This window comes from Peromyscus leucopus, chromosome 11 (genome assembly GCF_004664715.2).
Source record: "Peromyscus leucopus breed LL Stock chromosome 11, UCI_PerLeu_2.1, whole genome shotgun sequence".
NCBI classification, from domain to species: Eukaryota; Metazoa; Chordata; class Mammalia; order Rodentia; family Cricetidae; genus Peromyscus; species Peromyscus leucopus.
In genome coordinates, this window is record NC_051072.1 from 36569597 (window position 1) to 36590851 (window position 21255).

A 21255-nucleotide genomic window follows, 5' to 3' on the forward strand; every position below is an offset into this window, starting at 1 on the left:
GAAGACAGGCTGATCCTGGAAGGCTGGTTAGGAATACTGATCCTGCAAAAAATCATTTGGATTTTATTTCACATTAATGGAAACATGGTGGAGGGTTTCAAGTGGGTGTTAGAATGATCTTATTGACACTGCTAAGAGGAAATCCTTTCTCAGCATCTGGGAGGACAGAGCTAGATGGGTCTAGCTGACGAATCTCAGCTTCTCTGAGAACTGAAGGTATACAGTTAAGGAATGCCTTAATGGCAAGTGATTTTGTGCTAGGCAATGGCAGCCCCAGAGAAACATTAGTATTTGGGAGTATGCCATGAAAGATGGCCTCTCCTTCATCACTTCTCTCATCCACATGAAAACATCTGAAATGACTTGAGATGGGGATACCCACAGAGACTGCAAAGGGCTGGAGCAGCTTCATAGCTTCTCGTTTACATTTATTCCTACAGAGAGCATGAAGATGGGTAGGCCTGCTGTGCTGCAGAGGATGAGCTGGGAGGAGAAGACAGGCCTCGACCTCAAAACCCCAGAGTATTTATTGATCCAGGCTTTCCTTTTTTTAAAAAGATTTATTTATTTATTATGTATACAGAGGAGGGTGCCAGATTTCATTATAGATGGTTGTGAGCCACCATGTGGGTGCTGGGAATTGAACTCAGGATCTCTGGAAGAACAGTCAGTGCTCTTAACCTCCGAGCCATCTCTCCAGCCCAATCCAGGGTTTCATTTGAGTTCTTATAGCTATTACCTTACTTCACCCTCCAAACCACCTTCTGGAGTTAGGGCTGTGGTGAAATCTCTCCCATGTTCCCAAGCAGCTGCTTCTCCCAGAACACACAGTCCGACCACATCCTAAGCTTTCTACACCCGGTTTCAGCCATGCGACTGGGTTCTAACCATTGGAAAAAGGACAGAAGGGATTCCCTCGAGGTCTAGTCTAGAAAGCATACCTTTCTCCACACATTTTTTCCCTCCTCATCCACCACTGTGTGTGGAAGAGGACAGGGATGTAGAAGATGATGGGACCACAAAACTGCAAAGCCGGAGTCCCTAACTGAGGAGGGAGAACAAATCCATCTCATCAACCAACATTGGACCATGATGGGAACAAAAGTCCGTTTTCTTGTGCCAGGAGATTGAGATTTTCGAGTTACCACAGAAGATAGCTGACCCTGATCTATGCCATTGTCTTTTTATTTCCTAGAAGAAGAAACGGCCTCAGTGAAGTGTTCACATCACAGTGAGGATGGAACTGAGTCCAGGGTTTGAGGTCTGCAGAGAACTGGGCTCAGGATGCTAAATCCTCTCAAGCAGTTTCTGGGTTTGAATCTGTAATTTATGGCCTGCGTGGGGGTTTCAGGTTTCCTGTGTCCTCTGATACTCAGCCTCTAGACCTGTTCTTGTGGCTGTTTAACAAATTGATCCCATATGGAAAAGAATCCTGGCCTGAAGATGGTGAGGTTTGCCTACGCGGTACAGCGCTGCATTTTCTCTTGGAATACCGTCACTCCGTGAGTTTTTATATATCTTCTTCCTTTTCGCTTAGGGTTGGAAATGCAGACACAGGGAACCAGATTCTTCTTCCTTTATTTCACATTGATGACTCCCTTTCTAGTGGTGAGATCCTGTCTCAAGCACTGGCTTCATGATAGTTTCCTCTCCTCTGCCTGTCTCAACACCAAGACCTTTGGACAGTGAATGCATTGTAGGTGCTAAGAAAATACTACTTATTAAGCGAGTGAATGACCTCCCACTCTTCCTGACTGCATTTCTGGATTTTGTAAAAATTGGCTTTGCTTTTCATCGATTTTTAATTTTTGTGTGTGGTGTATGTGTGTATATGTTCATGCATGTGCTCCTGTGTGCACGTGGGCAGAGTATATGTATATGTAGACGCCAGAGGTTGATGTGCGGGGTCTCCCTTGGTTGTCCTCTACCTAATTTTTGAAATAACTGAAGTTGGAGCTCACTGAATGGGCTAGGCAGACTGGTAGGTGAGTGCTGGGGACCCACCTGTTCCTGCTTCCCAAGTTCTAGAATTAGAGGCACACACTGTGCCTGGCTTTCTATGTGGGTTCTGAGTGTCCAAACTTAGGTCCTCGTGATTGAGCAGAGGGATTTTGTTGACTGAACCACTTTTCCAGCCCCAGCTCTCCATTTTTATATACATATAAAAGAGAAGATGTAGCTGGAGTTTTCTCCAGTCCTGCCCAGCACCACGGACCCTGCAACCACTTATAAAATAATCACTCAGAAACTTCTATCAATTAAACTGCTGGGCCATTAGCTCAGGCCTACCACTGACTAGCTCTTACACTTAACTCAGCCCATTTCTGTTAATCTATATGTTGCCACGCATTCCGTTGCTTTACCTGTTGCCTTTACATGTTGCTCCCTGGATGGCAGGCTGGCGTCTCTCCCACTCTGCCTTCCTGTTCCCCCAATTCTCCTCTCTGCTAGTCCAGCTGATACTTCTTGCCTGGCTACTGGCCAATCAGCGTTTATTTATCAATCAATCATAGCAACATATTTTTACAGCATACAGGACATCCCACAGCAAGAAGATGTAGAATGAATTCTCATACAAAGTGAACTTGTTTAATGATCGCTGTTACCAATTTATCAACTCACACTTCAGAATTTTGGGGGGAGTGTTCCAAAAGACCTCACTCTTCGTAGTGCTATTGACCGAGGCGAGGCTCAGTTTGTGAAGCGCTTGGCTCCAAAGCATGAGAACCTGAGTTCGGGTCCCCAGCCGCATGTTAAAAGGCCAGGCCGAGCAGCAGGCATCGGTAACCCCAGTGCTGGAGACACGAAGGTGGGGGGATTCTAGAGGGTCACTGGCTAGTCAGTCGGCTGAAATGGTGAGCCCCGGGTTCAGGGAGAGAACCTATCTCAAAAAAATAAGGTGGGCAACAACTGAGAAAGACATCCAACTTTGTCCTTTGGCTTCCACACGTGCACACGCACACAAGAGCATGAATGTACACAACACATACACCTAAATAAATAAATAAATAAATAAATAAATAAATAAATAAATAAATAAATAAAAGGAAGCTTGCAATAGATGGCAGTGATTACATAGAACTGATGATTTACGCGTGTAAGAATTTATAGTGAAAACATGATTGTAAATTAAACTGTGGTTATGCAAGGCTAATTATCCCGTGTTCCACACAAGAAGAATATTACCAAGGTTTAAAGACATTTATTTATTTATTTAGTGTTGGGGGACGGGGAAGCACATGTGGAGGTCAGAGGACAGCTGACCTCTTGCCTGGATAGAACTCAGGTTCCTGGACTTGCTGGCAACCATCTCTTCCTGCTTAGGTATCCGCCAGCCCAGATGCTACCTTCGTGCACCTATTTGGTACCAAGAAGTCCGTATGTATTACCTCATTGAATTTTACAGTGATCCCAAGGGTATGAGTTTTAGAATCACTGTTGATGAGAGGAAGTTGAAGCAGACGGGATAAGCAACTTGCCTAAGGCCAATGGCCGAGCGAGGTAATGGTAAGGTACAAGTAATAGCAAGGGTGGAATTCAAACGCGCGTTTCTGTGGTTCTGGAGAAAAAAAGATCTTCGTCCTGTTGGTAGACGTCTATGTTTGGACAGAAGCAGTGCTGGGAAATTCTGTTTCTGTGTGTGTCATCTTAGCTGATTCAAGTCTTGTGACTTTATGCAATGGTGGTTATCACTGGGTACGGGTTGTCACCCTATGTATTAGCTCTGCTATTTGTCTCCGGGTTCCTCCTAAAAGTATAACTAGCAGTACTTTAGAAATGACTCCTTTTTTGTTGCTGCTTTCTGTGTAGGGTTTCTCTGTGTAGCCCAGGCTGTCTTGAAGCTCTCTATGTAGATCAGGCTGGCCTCAAACTCAGAGTGCCTCTGACTCTTGAGTGTTGGGATCAAAGGCCTGCGCCACCCTGCCTGCCTAGAAATGACTCTTTATGGCTATCAACAATGACCTGACTTAACTTCCCTGAATACCATTACACTGTAAACAATTTGTAAACTTTCAGTCAAGAGCAATTTCCTGTTGCTGGTTCTTTTTTCCACCCCTGCTGAACTAATGAGAAATAAAAATAAATCCTTGAGCATTAGTAAATTGAAAACCAAAGCTTTCAAAAGCTCAGGGGTAGCCATTCAGGCAGGCGAGTAACCACTGGTATTGTGCAACTCATTATTGAGGAATATTCTCCTACAACTGCTTCCTCTTTTCTTCCCCCTCTGGGGAGTCTGCAGACAGCCAGGTTGTGTGTGGTGAAGTCTGGGGACCATACACAAGCAGGCTTCAGGCTTGGAAGCTGTATGCACGAAGTGGTGGTAGACGTCACAGTGGAAATGTGTCACAGGTAAATGAAGATACTGTCTACTGTGCCAAGCACACAGCAGATGTTCGAGACTTGCTTTCTAGAAGTAGTTAATTCCAGGGAATCAAGGATCTCATGGACATGGGAAGTATGGAATCTGTTGGGTGTGAGAAAGCCTCCTTCATCTGCTTTTCCCATCATCTGTCTTCTCAGCTCCACTGAGGATTAATTAAGCTACGGAAACATTCAGGAGGTGAAAAATCTAGGAATTACAGATATGGTGCCAATAAGTACCCAGATGGCCTTGGTGACAACAGGGCTCCATTTTTTTTTTTAATGAAAAATAAACAAACATCGGTTCAAAGACTGGAGAATAATTCACATTAAGTTGGGGACATGGGATGTGTCTTGAGGTTACTGTGGGACTCTGTAGCTGCGGGGTGCGCAGGAGGGCTGTTGTGAAATGGTACTCCTGTGCAGATGAGTAATCCTGTGCCTTGAACCTGTGACGTGCCATTTCAGTTTCTGCTTAGCTGACAGGTTCGAAAAGGATCTCGGATCTCCCTCTCTGACAGCCATTGCTAAATTTTTTTTTTTGGGGGGGGTTGTTTTTGTTTTCTGAACCAGAAATCTGATTCATATGAAGCAATTTCACCACTGCTATTCAACAATGAAGGACACAGAGAACAATGTTGATGTGGCCACATGGAGGGCCTGGCTTGTCTAGGTATGCAGAGGACAGAACAATACAGCAGGGCCTGAGAGATCAGAAAAACAGCTCCACATCTGGAAGGGTCTAGAAGTGCCAAGAAGCTCAGTCTCTCCTTGGTTGACATTTAAAAACTGACATTAAAAAAAAAAAAAAGTAAAGACATAACTCTTCCTAGATGTGGGCTGAGAAGGTTTATTGTAGACAGGAGGGAGAATTCAGCTAGGGGCCTCTGGAAAAGTCCAGACTGAACATGACCAGCAGATGACCTGGGCCATGACAGCAGAGGTGGGGGGTGGGGTGGTAAGAGGCCAGGAGCATGCTGGGAGACCAAAAGGTCAAGGGACCGGATGTCCAAAACGGCCGAGTTTACATAGGAAAGAGAAGCTGGGGAGAGGGAGGGGGACCCCAGCCCCTGGGAGGAAGAAGTTTAGCGTAGAGGGCAGGGCGAGAAGGGCTGGGAGGAGCCACAGGCCCTGAGTGATGCTGGGAGAGGGAACCGGCATTAGCTTTGATGTATTGGCAGGCCCCTCAGTCGTTTGTGTGTTACTGTTATCAGTTTGCTCTTTAAAACATCCTGATAACTATAGCAAAACAACTGATTACTTTTGCAATCCTATATATTTTGTTTTGTGTAACCGGGTATTCTTCTGAGTGTGAAGGTCCACGGGCCTCACGAACAAGTGAAAGGTATTTATGCTGTAAAACATGGGTGAGAATCCCTGATCTTGAGTCTGCAGGACATTTTTGGAGGATGATAAGCAAGATAAGTGATAGAAAATCTTATTTTTGATAGTAGATGCTGGAAATAACTAACGTCACCTAGAATTGTCTGATTTGTGAATTGTATGATTGAGTTAGGTAACAAAGAGAAAAGAAAGAGTCATTAATGTAAAAAAAAAATGAATTGTGTGACTTTTTCTTGGATTAAAACTTTTGGCTTCTTTATATAATGTATATTGATATGTAATGTGTGTATATATAAGGTCTATATCATATGAATTAAGATAAATTATTTGTATATATGTACAGTATTTAAAATATTTATTATTTTAAGGTGTGTGTGTGTGTGTGTGTGTGTGTGTGTGTGTGTGTGTGTGTGAAACCTGCATGCCAGTGTTCATCCAGGCCAGGGGAATTGACTCCCCAGGAGCTGGATTTCTAGGTGATTGTAAGTCACCCTCACATGGGTGCTAGGAACTAAATTTGGGACTCCTGCAAGAGTAGTTCATGCTGCTAACCACTCAGCCATCTCTCTAGTAACACACACACACACACACACACACACACACTTTTTGATATCCACTATGTGTAAGTTACTGAGATGGAGTCAAGGAACACAAAGATGGAAGAGACATTGTCCTCAGAAACTTACGGAGTTCAAGGATCAGGGACAGAGGGAGTTCAGGGCTCTTAAGTAGTAATGACCTAACTCCACCTTGAAATATGGTCGGTTTTAGTATGAAGTTTTTGGGGTATTTAGAAGTGCTTTAGCATTTTGCCTTCTCTTAGGTGTTGAGTGTAATGTCTGGAGTCAGGAGCTACGTGTTCTGATTCTCCTTTTGAGTGCACAGTGGTTAGGGTTACACATCAGGAATTCAGAGAGTGGAGCTAGAGCCGTGAATCACGTCCAAAACCTCCCATCTGGTTTTGCAAGTTGAATTTGTTTTCTCGGAGTACTGTTATAACTGGTATTTGGATTATGAGGCCGCTCCTAAAAAGTCTACTACAATAAAATGGTGCATAAGATCCACACTGCATCCCAAATACCATGCATAATGGTGCTTCTTTGGATGGATGCACTAAAGACTGCTAACCCAGATGCCAACAGCCCATGGCCCCTCCTGATGCGGGCCTCTTCCTGTGAACGCTCAGGGAGAGCAGGAGAGGCTAGATTCCACATGCTCAGCAACTCGGTAGTTCCCTCTCCGAAAAAGACAAGCCTCTCTCCAAACCAACGATTTTTCTGAATTCCTTTTAGACTAACTCTGCAAAGGACACCTGAGACCCGTCTTGCCTTTCCCACCATGTGAAACCCGTCAGTGTGGATAGCTTCTCCAGAACTCACTCTGCAATCAAACAGCACAGTGAGAACGAAACAGGAAAAGCAAGCCAATCACTGGACTAGAACAAAGAGTTCAGAAACGAAACCACAGACAAACTAAGAGAAAATTTAGCATACTGTTATTAAGTTTCAGAGGGTACATAGGCATTCTTTAAAAAAAAAAAAAAAAAAAAAAAAAGGTGCCCAAAGCAAAATCAGTACTGGGAAAGAACAATCATTTTAAATAACTTGTATTCACAAGTTTCTGAACACGGCACGATGAATAGTTCAACAAACTGTGAAAATATATTTTAAAGCCAGCAGAGACAAAGGACCGGCCTTCAGAATATAGGAAACAACAAGAAAGGGAGGGGCACCCCTGTCATGGAAAAGAAATGTAAAGAGGCCAATTGTGAAAGTAGATACAGCAAGAATGTCAAGGGCATGGAAGAGTCTCAAGTGAGGGATGCAATTAAAGGAGGCGATAACTACTCAACACAGAGAAGAGGGCCGCTTAGGCTACTGGTGGAGCTGTAAATGGGTGTTTCGGGAAACAAGTAGGCAGTTTGTATCACACTAAAAACAAACACGCTATTACCCAGAAATTATTTTCCTAGAGCACTTCTTGTATAAGGGACTCAAGGAGACTCGGATGAGACTGCATTTTAGATTAGTGTGATGCTGGTAAGAAAACCGAGAGACAATCTGAATTCACAGGGGAGTTGGTTAAATGGACCAAAGCATTTTCAGTGTGGAACACTATGGAGCCATTAAAAGGAGTGAACCAGGCTTCTATCCATGAACATGGAGAACTGAAAAAGTAAACTCAAAGAACTACGATACCTTCTGTGTGATATGCTGTGCTTTCTATGAATGTATGGGGGGAGGTTGGGAAGGCGAAATGATTACCTGGGGTGGAATTGGTGAGAGTCTTTCTAAGGTTAGTTGTAGCACTGAAGTTACTGAACAGAAAGAAAATATGATTACATGAAAGCTGGACCGCGGAAGAATTGTTTCAGGTCACTGAACTCACATAGGACATTCTCTAAAATGATACCCATTTCCTCAACCTAGGAGCGTCACATTCTAGTTTTAGAATGAATTCAGAAGTTGATTGTTTTTCCTTTCCTCTTTTCATGACTCTTCCATCTGTGGGTTTCACATCCATGGATTCAACCAAATGAGGATTAAAAAAGAAATGTGGAAATCATACTTGTCTTAATCACGCACCGAGTTTTTTTCTTGTCATTAAACGATGCAGTATAACAACTATTCACACACTGTTTACATTGCATTAGGTATTGTAAGTAATCTAGAGAAGAGTTGAGGCCCGAGAGAAGATGTGCCAGGGTTGCTGGCAAAAACTACATTGTATTATAGAAGGCACTTGAAATTCAGATTTTTGGTACCCTAGAGAGACTAGTTCCCTATAAACACAGAATGCTGCGTCTGTATTAAACCCACCTGCTTAATATAGATACACGCAGTATGAAAAACATGGTGTTAGGAACAAATGGAACCATTTTGTGTAACTTCAAAACCATTTTGTGTGGCTTAGAATAGCCCTGGAAGCTTGCCACCAAGCAGCTCTGATAAGAGGGTGGCCTCAGAACAAGCTCTGATGTGTTAATGACCAGCCATGAAACCCCAAGGTGGCATTGTTATGTGAGTGAACTAGCTCCACACTGGCTGTGAGTGTGCGAACTCTGATAACCAAAGCCACCACCCAGTGATACAAAAAATCGGAACTTTGGTAAGGGTCTCTAGGATCTTACTGCCCTATTTCCCAGACACGGTTTCTCTGGCCTCTTGTGTTGATACTCATTACCAGAGGACCTGAGATGGGCCTGTGTGTCGCCCTGGCTTCAGTGACCTTTGAACTGCTGGCACTGTTGCCGGGCTCACACATGGCTGCCCACCTGTCAGCCCTAGCCGCTCTGGCCAGGACCTTCTAAATCTCCACCAGTGCTGTTCACCTGGCTTGCCACAACTGAAGGACTCCAATGTGGAGGAGCCCGCAAAGCTCCTGAAGCGTCCTCACAGTAGAAGAATCCCCAATTGAGTCCTGCAGCTGTATTTTCTGCTCAACCAGCTGTTCTCCGCTTGCTGATATGTCTGTTAGCATGGTATTATCGGGGATTTTGTGTGACTAAACCAAGCATATTTGGAAGCCAAATTTTGTGTGGACATCTTCCTAATCGCTGAGCAACTTACAGCCTGCAGGTCATGCTCTCTGCAACAGGGGAGCTAATTAGAGAGTGGCTTTGAATGGATGCAGACCTGCTGAGATACAGGCTGAAGAGGAAAGTGTGGCCTTGGGTAGGACACACCATCATTGAGGCTGCCACTCTCTGAGCTTAGAATTCAGTGGGTCTAAATAGTGGTGTGATAACAAGAGGAATTTTTGTTGTTGTTGTTGTTGTTTTGAGGAAGGGTCTCTATATATAGTCCTGCTGGAGCTTGATGTATAGACCAGTCTGGTCTCAAACTCACAGAGATCCTCCTTCTTCTGCTTCCTGAGTTGTACTGGGATTAAAGGCATGAGTCACTATATCCCTTGGATTTTTTTTTTTTTTATTAATTTTTTTTTCTTGGTTTTTTCGAGACAGGGTTTCTCTGCGTAGCTTTGCGCCTTTCCTGGAACTCACTTGGTAGCCCAGGCTGGCCTCGAACTCGCAGAGATCCGCCTGCCTCTGCCTCCCGAGTGCTGGGATTAAAGGCGTGCGCCACCACCGCCCGGCTTATTAATTTTTTTTTTAAACAGAGGTCACTTTGCTGGAAAAGCAGGGTGATGGGGAACTATGGCTTTGCTGGGGACACTAGATCAGCTTTAAAGTAACCAGAGTTGCAGGTCTGCAAATGGAATTTGGCTTTAGGGTACGGTTGACTGAATCACCAGTTACCTAAATCAGACCCACTTTGGGGGGCGGGGTTGAGGTGGAGGAAGCAGTTGGTAGCTGGCTTAGAGTCTAGACACCCGCTGTGGGCTGACGTAAGTGCCACCTTCCAAGCACTCTGCTTCTCATGTGGGCACAGAGTGATCAGTGCGCACATTACCCGTCTTGTCCCTGGTTCTCCTTTTCAAAGCAGAAGTCTCAGGAGGTGTGCTGCTCTGTCCCCTGAGGTCTGGCTTTGGTCACTCAAGATGTGTGGAGTGGACACAGTGTGAGACCACAACTCAGGGAGACATCCAGTCTCAAAACCAAGCTGCAAACAGGGGCTTTTTGGTGTGGTCATCATGATGGTCAGGGGGAGGCCTTTGACGAAAGGCTCCAGACAGGTGGGTACAGGGGCGCAGACCAGGGGGAAGCTGTGAGGGGCGGACTCCTATCTTAGTGCCTGGGACCAGCTGGATTTATTAAACCAGTGCAGTGTGACATCTTGTGTATGTGTGTATGTGACTAGACTTTCTCAATATCACCAGCCCTTCTTACTGAAGAGTAACTAACAAAGTATATTTTATATAGAAAGCCCACTAAGAGCCCCGGTGTTCCAATCGGATTTGGGACGATTGTAATAGAAAGAATCCATTGGCTGACAAAAATCAGTATTTGTCCTTGAACAACTTGGCATAACTATAACAAAGCCCTAAGATGCTCTGGGGCAGCACTACACAGTCTGACCTAGAACTCTGCTCAAGAATGGAGACCGATGATTTGGAAGCCTTCTGCAAGGCTGACGTAGCAACGTGAAGGGAACAGCAATTATGACTAATTAACACGGACTAGTAATGCTGCCTGGGATTCGTCTGTATGTCCTCCTAACGCAGAAAGTAGACATCTGGAGCCATGGCTTGTTATTTATGTTTGGGGGGCTTGAGAAGACAGAAGGAGGAATGCCCAGAGGGAAATTATGAAATTTCAGTCACATGATTAATACCTAAGTACTTAATGCAAGAAAGCGCCTCCCTGGTAAAAGCTGCCCACACCCAAATGACAGAGTTCTGCCTGAAGGTAGGGGCAGAGAAGCTTGCTTGGTGAGCGGGATGTACAAAGGACACCTTCTGCCTTCACATGCAGACTGTGGCGGGGGACAGCCGACTCACCTCCGTGTCCTGATGATTGATTTCCCCGGGGCTGGACTGCTGCAGCAGGACTATGAGGAGCCTGTGGGGAAGAACAAGAGTGGTTCAATAGCACTGACAGCCATGGGCGCTTAGAAAGGGCATCAAAGCTCAGCGATCGGAATACAGTCGAAGGCCTCCGAGTGAAATGAGCCTCTTCCCACCCGTCCAAGAGAAAGACCTATGGGAAGATGTGAGCCTAGAACACAGAGAAGCAAGATGGCGTCTCCAGCTTCTTGCCATCTGGTGCTGCTGGGGACTGAGGGGAGGCAGGACAGTGAGCCTTCAGCCTCACCCTCTGTCACCTACACAGTACTGCAGGAGCCAAACTCATGTGCTGTTGTGGAACACTCCTTTGCACTGTGTGAAGATGTGTCACTGTGACTGGTTTAATAAAGAGGTGAATGGCCAGTAGCTAGGCAGGAGGAGATATAGGTATGACTTCCAAACAAAGAGACCTCTGGGAAGAAGGGGAGCCGGATGGAGAGGGAGCAAGACAGGAGGAGAGGTAGAAACATGAGCCACGTGACAGCACATGGATGAATAGAAATGGGTTAATTTTAATTTAAGTTCTAAGAGCTAGTTAGAAACAAGCCTAAGCTATAGGCGGAGCTTTCCTAATTAATAATAAGTCTCCATGTCATTTTTTGGTGAGCTGGTGGGCCAAAGCAAAAGCCTGTTACAATGTGCATGTTTGACTTTTATCCCCTTTGCATAGACATCTACAGTGCTGGCATTTACACCTCCACATACTGGTAAAACAGGGACACCTGAGCAGGAGAGGACAGGATCAGTGAGAAACAGGTCAGTGATCCTCAAGTCCAAGTTCGCTGGCCTGTCCTCGGTTGGCTGAGGTCGACATTCCTTCTGTGAGGGAGAGGCAGGGAGCTGCACTGCTTCTAGGGCCAGGCTCTGGAGCCAGACCGTCTGGGCCCACATGTCAGACCCGCCAAACTCTGGGCTCTGAGGCAAGTTACTTCCCTTCTCTCTGCCTGAAGTTCCTGTCTCTGGGGATAGTAAGTCCTGGTCTCACAGCTCAGCGTGAGGATTGAGTGAGGTAATATGCACAAAGCACGTAGACTATGGCTCAAACACCAAGTGTTATTTCTAGAATCATTAATCCTAGATTTTGGAGCCTTGGCCCCAGCTTTGAACCACCAGGGGGATTTTTTTTTTCTAGACCACAAACAGCTGGATTGTACTCAATGGGTCTTGGAGGCGCCTAGTCCTTACAGCTGAAAAGCACCTTTACAGGCCAATCTGGTAAACAGCCATGTTTGGAAACCACTGAGAAAGTGCTGGTCACTGATCAATGAATTCCCACCATAAGGGCTGAGGACAGTGCAGGCAAAGAGGTTCAAATTGATTTTTATAAGAATCATTTGCAAAATGAAATTGTTTAGTTCTTTTTCCCGATCTAGTTTCCCTATCTCTGTGTGTCCTATGTGTTCATGTGTTCCTATGCATGTACACATTCCTGCCTTTGTGTGTGTGTCTGTGTGTAGGACAGGGGTGGACATCAAGTGTCTCCCTTAGCTGCTCTCCATCTCCTTGTGGAAACGGGGTCTCTCCCTGAGCATCGGGCTCACTGACTGCCTAGGCTAGCCTGTCAGCGATCCCTAGCTGATTCTGTCCCCCACCCCCACCCCAAAGCTGGGTTTAGGTTTGAGTGGCCATGATTTTCCTCGGGTCCACACTCAGGTCTTTGTGCTTGCATGGTAAGCCCTTCAGTGACAGAGCCATCATCCCAGTCTCTCGATCTGGTTGTCCCTGTGTCTCTGTTTAGATGACATCTTAAGCCCTGTGTATTAAATTACCACCCACAAGAGAGGAGAAGAGTGAAGGACCAATCCTGTGTAATAGACACGATGCAAGGAGAGCATGAATGGGGATGAGATTGTCCTCATTCGCTACAGATGGGAAATGGCTTTTGAAGCCTGGGGTTGACTCCAGTTTTTCCACTGTCTTCTGGAGGATCTAAACTGCTGCTTAGGACTTAATATTTGCCTCACGACTGAGTGACCTTCCTATGCAAAACACAGGTAGAGAGAAGGATCCAGTGACTAGACCAAGCTGAGAGTTTCTGGCACAGAGATTTGTAGGAGGCAGAGGTAGGTGGATCTCTGAGTTCAAGGCCAGCCTGGTTTATGAAGCAAGTTCCAGGACAGCTAGGGATACACAGAGAAAACCTGTCTCGAAAAACCAAAACAACAACAACAAACACACAAATACATAATTGAACTGGGGTAATACTTCTTGTTTCTAGTTGTCTTGCCTCCAGGTGTATCTTCCTTTCTGGTTGCTGTATGGGCGGAAGTGGGGCTGAACGAGTGACTATTTCTTCCCTGTGTCTCTCTCCAGTGGCTGTGTTTAATCTCTAGGGTCCCTTTGGTCTCCAGTGGGTGAGAAGTGGGAAGGGGTCACTTAGAGATGAACTAAGGCAGTGGTTCTCAACCTTCCTAATGCTATGACCCTTTAACACAGTTCCTCAGGTTGTGCTGGCCCCCAACCATAACATTATTTTGTGGCTACTTTATAACTGTAATGTTGCTACTGTTAGGAATCGTAATATAAATATCTGGTATACAGGATATCTGGGGTTATATGCAATTCATGTGAAAGGGTCATTGGATTCTGTAAAGGGTCGAGACCCACAGGTTGAGAACCACTGAGCTAAGGATGATATTACTCTCTCAGCTAGTCCCAAGTTGAATGGGCTTCTATGTACTCAGACAGGTTTTCTTTCCCCTGTGGATCCAGTAGAGAGAGATGGTTCCCAGGAAAGCGAGGCTCAGGGACGATTTCAATAGGGGCAAACAGAGAAAGATACCATGCCATAACCTGGGTGGACCCCTAAGGCTGTGGGATGAATCCATTCCTCTTTATGGGCTTCTCAAATTCTTTGTCTCTGCAGTCCCTGGCTCTCAGGCTGACCTTTGAAGATGGTATCAACCCAGACTCCACACATATGACTTTGTTGTTTAGTTAGGGAGAGCATTGCACCCCAAAGTTCATGTCCCCAAAGACCACCAAGAGACCCATCCGAATGCAAAAGCAAAGAGTCTTTAATTCTCGAGTTTAAACTCAGGCCCCTCATCCGTCCATCACAACGGTGGATTGAGAGGACCCCACACAGTAACAGGATGGGATTTTTATAGTGGTTAGGGTCAGGGGTCTAGTGGGATTCCAACTCTATATAGTTACAAGCTCAGGATGGTGCTTACTTCAGGTTAGAGACGCTTGGTTTGAACTTATGGGAGAGTTGCAGCTGCGAGGAAATTGCCATAGCCTCAAGCAGTTTATGTTATTGGATCTCTATTACCAGCAGACCCATTTCCTCTGACAGTCAGACATCTCATGTTTATCTGCAGGAAACTCATTCCCTCTGACAGCTGTGGTATACAATCTATAACAGCAGAAGACATCCCACAGGACATACCTGGTGCTTTGTTTAGTGTGCCAGTTATGTTATATCATAGCCTTTAGATTATGGCAGAAAATGTCTGGAACTTGTTTCTGTACAGTTCCTAATTGTCTGGGTCTAGGGTCGGAGGGGCAGCCCATCCTCAGGTGGGGTTTCCCAGGGCCTGCTGCCCCCTGTCTGGCCCTTCTCTAAGATGGCTGCAACCCTGTCATCCTCTCAGGAGCATCTCAGAGAGGACAGAGAGGAGGGACAAAGTCAGATTGGCTCCGGGCAATGACTCCTTGTCCTCTTTTAGGTTCAGGGGTGGTAACTAACGTCTTTCTGAGCTTTTGAAGAACATGAGGTTTTTGTTTTGTTTGCTTTTGTTTTTGTTTTAGTATCTTGATGTGTAACCCAGTCTGGCTTTGAACTCGTAGGTAGCATAGGCTGGTATCAAACCTATGATTCCCCGTTCTCTCTCAGCTTGGGATAACAGGCGTGTGCCCTTGTGCTGGGTGAGTGGAGAGCACCATCTCTCGCTTGTTTCACTGGATTTTCCTCAGTTGCTACCCTTTTGGATTCCCCTGTCTTCTCTGTCTGATGGACCAATCTGTGCTATCTAACTGTTTGGTTTTGAAGGTTTTCAGTGTTGAACACAGATATCCAGATGAAGAGCTCTGCTCCCTACCCCCGCTGGCCCACCACAGTGTTTCCGGGATTCAGCCCGCACTCGACACTAGATGTCCGCTCTGCAGCTTGGTGACCCTGGCTGTTCTGAGGCATGGAGTTAATCTGGCTCAGTCCCCTTCTGCCTCAGCTCTGGACCTCTTGCTGGCCTCAGTCTTGTCCTCCTAGAGTTCCAGTGTGACACTATGGTGGCCAGGAACATTTCTTCCACCATCTCCCCCGGAACCTGTTCAAACTGGCCTCAGGTCTCAGAGCAGCAGCTCCAGACCACTCACTACCTACCAGGTTTCAGGACAGCACACAAGGATGCCCAGCAGGTACTTCCTTCACCGGGGGTCATGATTGATTAATGAGAGTACAGAAGCTTGCTATTAGAATCCCTGCTTCTTACCAACTAGCCAGGGGCCTTGGACGAGTTATAACACTCACAGGACCTCATTTTCTTATCTGTGTAATGGAGAGCACACCGTCTCATTCCTAAAGATTTGCTATAATTTTTAGCTGAGTCAACGCTTACGAAGCACTTAGGGTAGCTTTTATGTGCCCACTCCCAACTTCTCTATCATGATTTTTAAAAACCTTTGCTGGGTCTTATCTTTTCTGGGTCGTCCCTGATCACACTCGGGTGATTCGGGTGGCAGCAGGGATCAGGAAGAGACATCATGGGAGCAGCTTACTTCTGTGGCGGTATTGTGTTCCCCCAAAATATTGCGTACCCTAATAAATTTATCTGGGGTCAGAGACAGAACAGCCACTAGATACAGAGGCTAGAAAATGGTGGCACTCACGCCTTTAATCCCAGAAAGCGAGCCTTTAATCCCAGAGAGTGGTGGTAGAAAGCAGAAAAGTATATAAGGTGTGAGGACCAGAAACTAGAAGCATTGGCTAGTTAAGCTTTCAGGCTTCTAGCAGCACAGTTCAGCTGAGAGTCATTCTGGATGAGGACACAGAGGCTTCGAGTCTGAGGAAACAAGACCAGCTGAGAAGTTGGCCAGGTGAGATTAGCTGTGGCTTGTTCTGTCTCTCTGACCATCCAGCATTTCACCCCAATAACTGGCCCCGGATTTGATTTTATTAATAAGACTCTGTAAGATTCATGATACATACTTCTATAACCTTTCCTGTTTTGTTGACTCCGCAGGCTTCCAACCCTGCAGCTCAGTGATGGCAGTGAGTGGGGATGGTCCCCCAAGCCAGCCATCTCCCTTTCCTGTCCACTAAAGCTATCTGGATGCGAGACTGTAAGGAAATATTCACATCAGGTTAGAGCATTAGTAACTCATAAAACCCCGGGGTAGCGAGCCAGGAAACCCTCTGGCTGTAGTCAAGAGCAATGCAAAATGAAGAACTGCTGGCCTTGAAAAGGGGGAAAAAAAGAAAGAAAGAAAGAAAGGAAGGAAGGAAGGAAGGAAGGAAGGGAGGAAGGAAGGAAGGAAGGAAAGGGAAAAAAAATCTACCTGTTACCATGGAGACCATGAAGAAATCGTTCAGAGAGCCCAGTGGCTTCTTTCAGAGGAAATTGCCGCTTGCCTTTCAGGACTAGTGTGTACAGGGCTGTACAAACACAACTCTGTCTCTCTGGGACTTTGTCCTAGTGATCCTGTCCCTTCTTTCACTCTGACACCCTCTGAATGTCCCGGACAAGGGCTCAAGAAAAGCTTGGGGCGCTGAAAGGGAGAAAACCTGGACCTGCTGAGAAGTGAGAGCTCGGGGCAGGCACGGGACTTGGAGGAGGAAGTCTGGGCTCCTTTGCGTTCTAGTGTATAAATCACTTATCCCTGTGTCTGCTCCAGCCCCCACTACCCTGGGCCTTAGCTGAGGATGTGGATCTGAACTGCTCAGAGTACCTGAATCTTTTCATAGGCTAAGGGCAAAAGGCGAGCGTCCCTCTGGATTATTTAAAAAGCAACTTCAGTCGGAGGCTTCCCTCTCAATAACCTCCAGTGAGTGTCCCGTGGGAGAAGCTCACTGTTTGGAAACCTGAGGGTCAGCAGATTTCTAAGCCAGTGTAAACACCTTTGCACAAGGCCTCCAGGTGGCTGTTTCTTCTGCTTACTAATATGAAGAAAACACAGATGGACCTGTGCTCACGAAAGCTGCAAAGAGGGTCTCTGGGGAACCGAATGGCTTGAGATTCGGAAGTTCCCTTGAGTCTACACAAAGGGAAGTGAGTGTTCCTATCCCAGCATCCTTTGCAATAAATGGGTATTGCATGCTGTCACAGGGCTGTGTGCACAAATAGCTGTGTGCTTGTACATACCCTTTGCAGACCGGTGTGTGCCAAGATGGCAACTGGCAGGGTGGTAATCAGTGGGTCCTATTCTTCAATGCCAGCATGTGGTATTCACATTTGTCTACTTTCTACTATCACCATTAATATCATACTCACTATTAATGTTTTCTGAACACAATGCACTCACTAGGCACCATGTTCAGTGGCTTTAATATGTGTCCCTCTCTTTCTGCCTATCTTCTTATTAAGAGGAGAACTGCATTCTCTTTACTTTCAAGAAAAGAAACTTATCTGGGCCTTCACATAGGAACTTGTCCAAGACAAAGTGGTTGGTCAGATAAGGCCAGATTCAAGTTTGGTCCGACTCCCAGTCACTCCGGACCTCATCCAACCCAACAAGGGTTTTAATTACATGAATAAAAACAAGGTGAGTGAAGCAATTAGCCAGAGAAAACAAGGGCAGAAGATGGAGGACATGATGTGCAGTCCTGTGTGTGTGCCGGAGGTGGGTTTCAAACCGAGTCTTGAATTTTCTAAGCACAGAAAGCGAGGCACGGGATGATAAACCACAGTGTTGCTATAATACCAGTTCCAACTATTTTCTCGGAGAAGCAGAGCAATCCCTCTCTTAGTGAAACTTCTTCTCTGCGGTTTCTTATATAGGATTTTAAAAGATGTTGTCATGAATAAAATATGACCTGATCGCGGGCCAGTAAATTTTGTAAGGCCGTTTCTCATAAGGCCTGGAGACACAGGCCAAGGGCTTATTGATAAAATGTGATCACTGCAGTCAACTCTGCAAGGCCCACAGGCCCACAACAGTGGCTCTCAGGGAGGCAGCAGACCCATCAGGCAGGTTTTCTTCATGTATGCATCAGTTAGTTAGCTTCCACTTGCCTCAGTTTCTCCTCTGTGAGGTGAGGATAAATATATTGTATATATAATATATGAGTGGTATATTAAATGGGACAGGACCTACGAAGCACTAAGGATTTTGTTCAGAGCACTACTTATAATAACTGATATCCACTGGGCAGTGGTGTTACACACCTTAATCCCTGTACTCGGGAGGCAGAGGCAGGGGATCTCTGAGTTCAAGGCTAGCCTGGTCTACAGAGTGAGTTCCAGGACAACTAGGAGTACACAGAGAAACCCTGTTTCAAAAAAAACTAAAATGAAAAACAAAAATTAAAAAAAAAAACCACCCTCCTTATCATCAACATCATCTTCCTCTTCTTCCTCGATGTCAATATTTGCTATTCGTTTAATTCAGACCTAAACATTGCTAGGCCAGTCTAAAGTTATACCTATGTATGAGCTGGTGAGACGTCTCAGTGAGTAAACATGCTTCCTTCCAAGTCTGAGGACCTAAGTATGATTCCTGGAACTCACGAGGGTGAAGGAGAGACAACTAACTTCTGTAAGCTACCCTCTGACTTCACACGTATGCCGTGGTGTACACTCACACATGCCTACACACACAAAGTAATGAGTTCCTTTAAAGGTTGTGTCCATTTAAGAAACTAGGCTCACGTGCCTAATGGGAGAGACTCTCTGGTTCTCATAGCCGTTGCAATGTTGAAAGATGCCTACAGAACCAGACAAAGTCTGTGTGGTAGTTTGAATGTAATTAGCCCCCAAAGGCTCATAGAGAGGAGCACTATTGGGAAGTGTAGCCAGCAGCACGTCTGCCTGCACACTGCCACGCTCCCTGTCGTGATGATAATGGACTGGACCTCTGAAACTGTAAGCAAGCCACCTCAATGAAATGTTTTCCTTATAAGAGTTGCTGTAGTCAAGGTGTCTCTTCACAACAATAGAAACCCTAACTAAGACAGTCTGTTTTCTCAGAAAGCAAGGCAAGTGTCTGATGATGCTCAAACATGGTTCATCCCACCGCTGTGACAAAGCATGGCTTCCTCAAACACCTAATGCAGATGGAACTCTGCCATAAATTCTCTTGTATAACAACCACAAAATACCTTTATTTTAAAATCAATTTATTCTCAGAAGGAAGCCTTTAGGACAAACTGCTTCCCAGAGAGTCGGCAGTTAATTCTACTAACTAATTTGTTGTCTATGGTTGTTAAGGGTTTGACCCAATCCATTTTGAAGAAGATTCGCTAACACAAAATATTGCTTTCAAAATGGTTCATCACAGCTTCAGTTTTCATTAATTGAGTAGCATTCAACTGAAGCAGGATTTTACCATTCAGAATCATCTACCCATTTACAAGAAGAAAACTGTTGTCTTTGAGACACAGAAGCGTGTTTACTTTTCTGGGTTCAACTCACCAGAGGATGTTGGCTAGGTCATTAGGTATAACATCCAGAGAAGAGGAAGCCTCAACTCTTTGCTTTCAAAGTTCCAGCTATGTGGGATGGATCCTAGAGTGTCCAGAGACATTGCTATATAAAGTAAGTCTACAGAGTGGGTGGTGGCGGCTCACACCTTTCATCCCAGCACTTGGGGTGCAGGTGGGGTAGAGACTGGTGAATCTCTGAGTTCAAGGCCAGCCTGGTCTACAGAGTAATTTCCAGGACAGTCAGAGATACACAGAGAAACCTCATCTTGAAAAAAACAAACAAACAAAAAAACAAAACAAAAAAACAAAACAAAAAAAAAAAAAAAAAAGGAAAAAAAAAAATATTCCACGGAAGAGGACACACACTTGGATTGATTTTGAACTAATCATTTCAGAGGTTGAACCTAGCTGACCTGTGTAATTTTGATTGAAAAGACTTAATTCATACCTCAGGTGTCTCTACAAATCTCATCCAAACCTGGCTTTCCCATTCATGGTTTGGAATCATGAAAGGCAGGTAGATCCTCTCACCCAGGACTGTGTGTGTTTCCTGAGGTTTGTTCTATTCAAGTGTATGCAAATGACTAGTTCTTATTATTAGAAAGAGAACAGATGTGAACTGTGATGTTTGCCTAAGGTTTTGTAAAATGAACAAGGCATCTCTGTGCTCCTCTTTGCCCATTACCAGGCCAAGTAAGGGACATTCTGTGATCATTCAGGATGCTAGTTACAAGATGGGAGATGCTTGGGTCTCTGAATCGTCATGTGGAGGGGAGCCAGCCATCACCCAGCAGCACTAACATTGGGACTTTGATATGTCTGAGAAATAAAACTGAATGTGGGGCACTCAAGCTTTGGGTTTCATTTACTGCAATAACCATAATTACCATAACTCAAGTAGGTATTTATCTTCCAGAATAAGTAGCTTTTAAAATTACTCAAGAGAAGCAGATAAAAGTCAGTTAAGTTCAGTAATCCAGACAGAATAATTCTTACAAGGTATGCTTTTTAAACTTATTTTCTCAAGATGACTCTTGCCAAAACAGTTTACTTTTGTAACTAAATATTTGTGCCAGTTGTCTTAAAAAAAAAAAAGGTCTTTCCTTCCCCTCCCTTCTCTCTCCCCCGCTCCTTCCCTCACCTCCCTTTTCCTTTTCTGAAAACAGACCGTCTCCTTACCTAGGATGTTTACTGATAGTTAATGGTCTGGGTTTGCTCTTTCATTTCCAGCTTTCCTTGCTGTATCGGGCTTGGGATAAATTCTGTTATTTCTGGATATAGTCCAAGATAGCAAGTCAGCAAGCCCGAGGGATAGTCCTGGGGTTTCCCAAGCCCTTTACTTTCTATAAAAGTGACTGAGATGAAGAAATCCTGTTATCCCCCACTGCCTAGAGAAAGTTTTCACCTCTTCAGACCCACAGAGCTTCAGGTCTCCATTCTGGCCCTGGGTGCTGAGGGTGAGGCAGACAGCAGCATATCCTCCCCCCCCCCCCCATGTTGCT

At 45.2% G+C, this 21255-nt stretch overlaps 1 protein-coding gene and 1 long non-coding RNA gene across 2 annotated transcripts in view; one reads left to right on the forward strand and one right to left on the reverse strand.

The window, feature by feature from the left end:
• The window catches only part of Ankrd55 (ankyrin repeat domain 55), a 95636-nt gene that overhangs the window by 38917 nt on the left and 35464 nt on the right, over positions 1-21255 (reverse strand). The window contains 1 exon segment of the mRNA XM_028884426.2: positions 11107-11167. Within this exon segment, the coding sequence (XP_028740259.1) occupies positions 11107-11167 (61 nt within the window).
• LOC119088719 lies at positions 849-7235 on the forward strand. Its single transcript, XR_005092421.1, has 2 exons — positions 849-1502; positions 6999-7235. It is a non-coding gene; the product is annotated as an uncharacterized LOC119088719 (long non-coding RNA).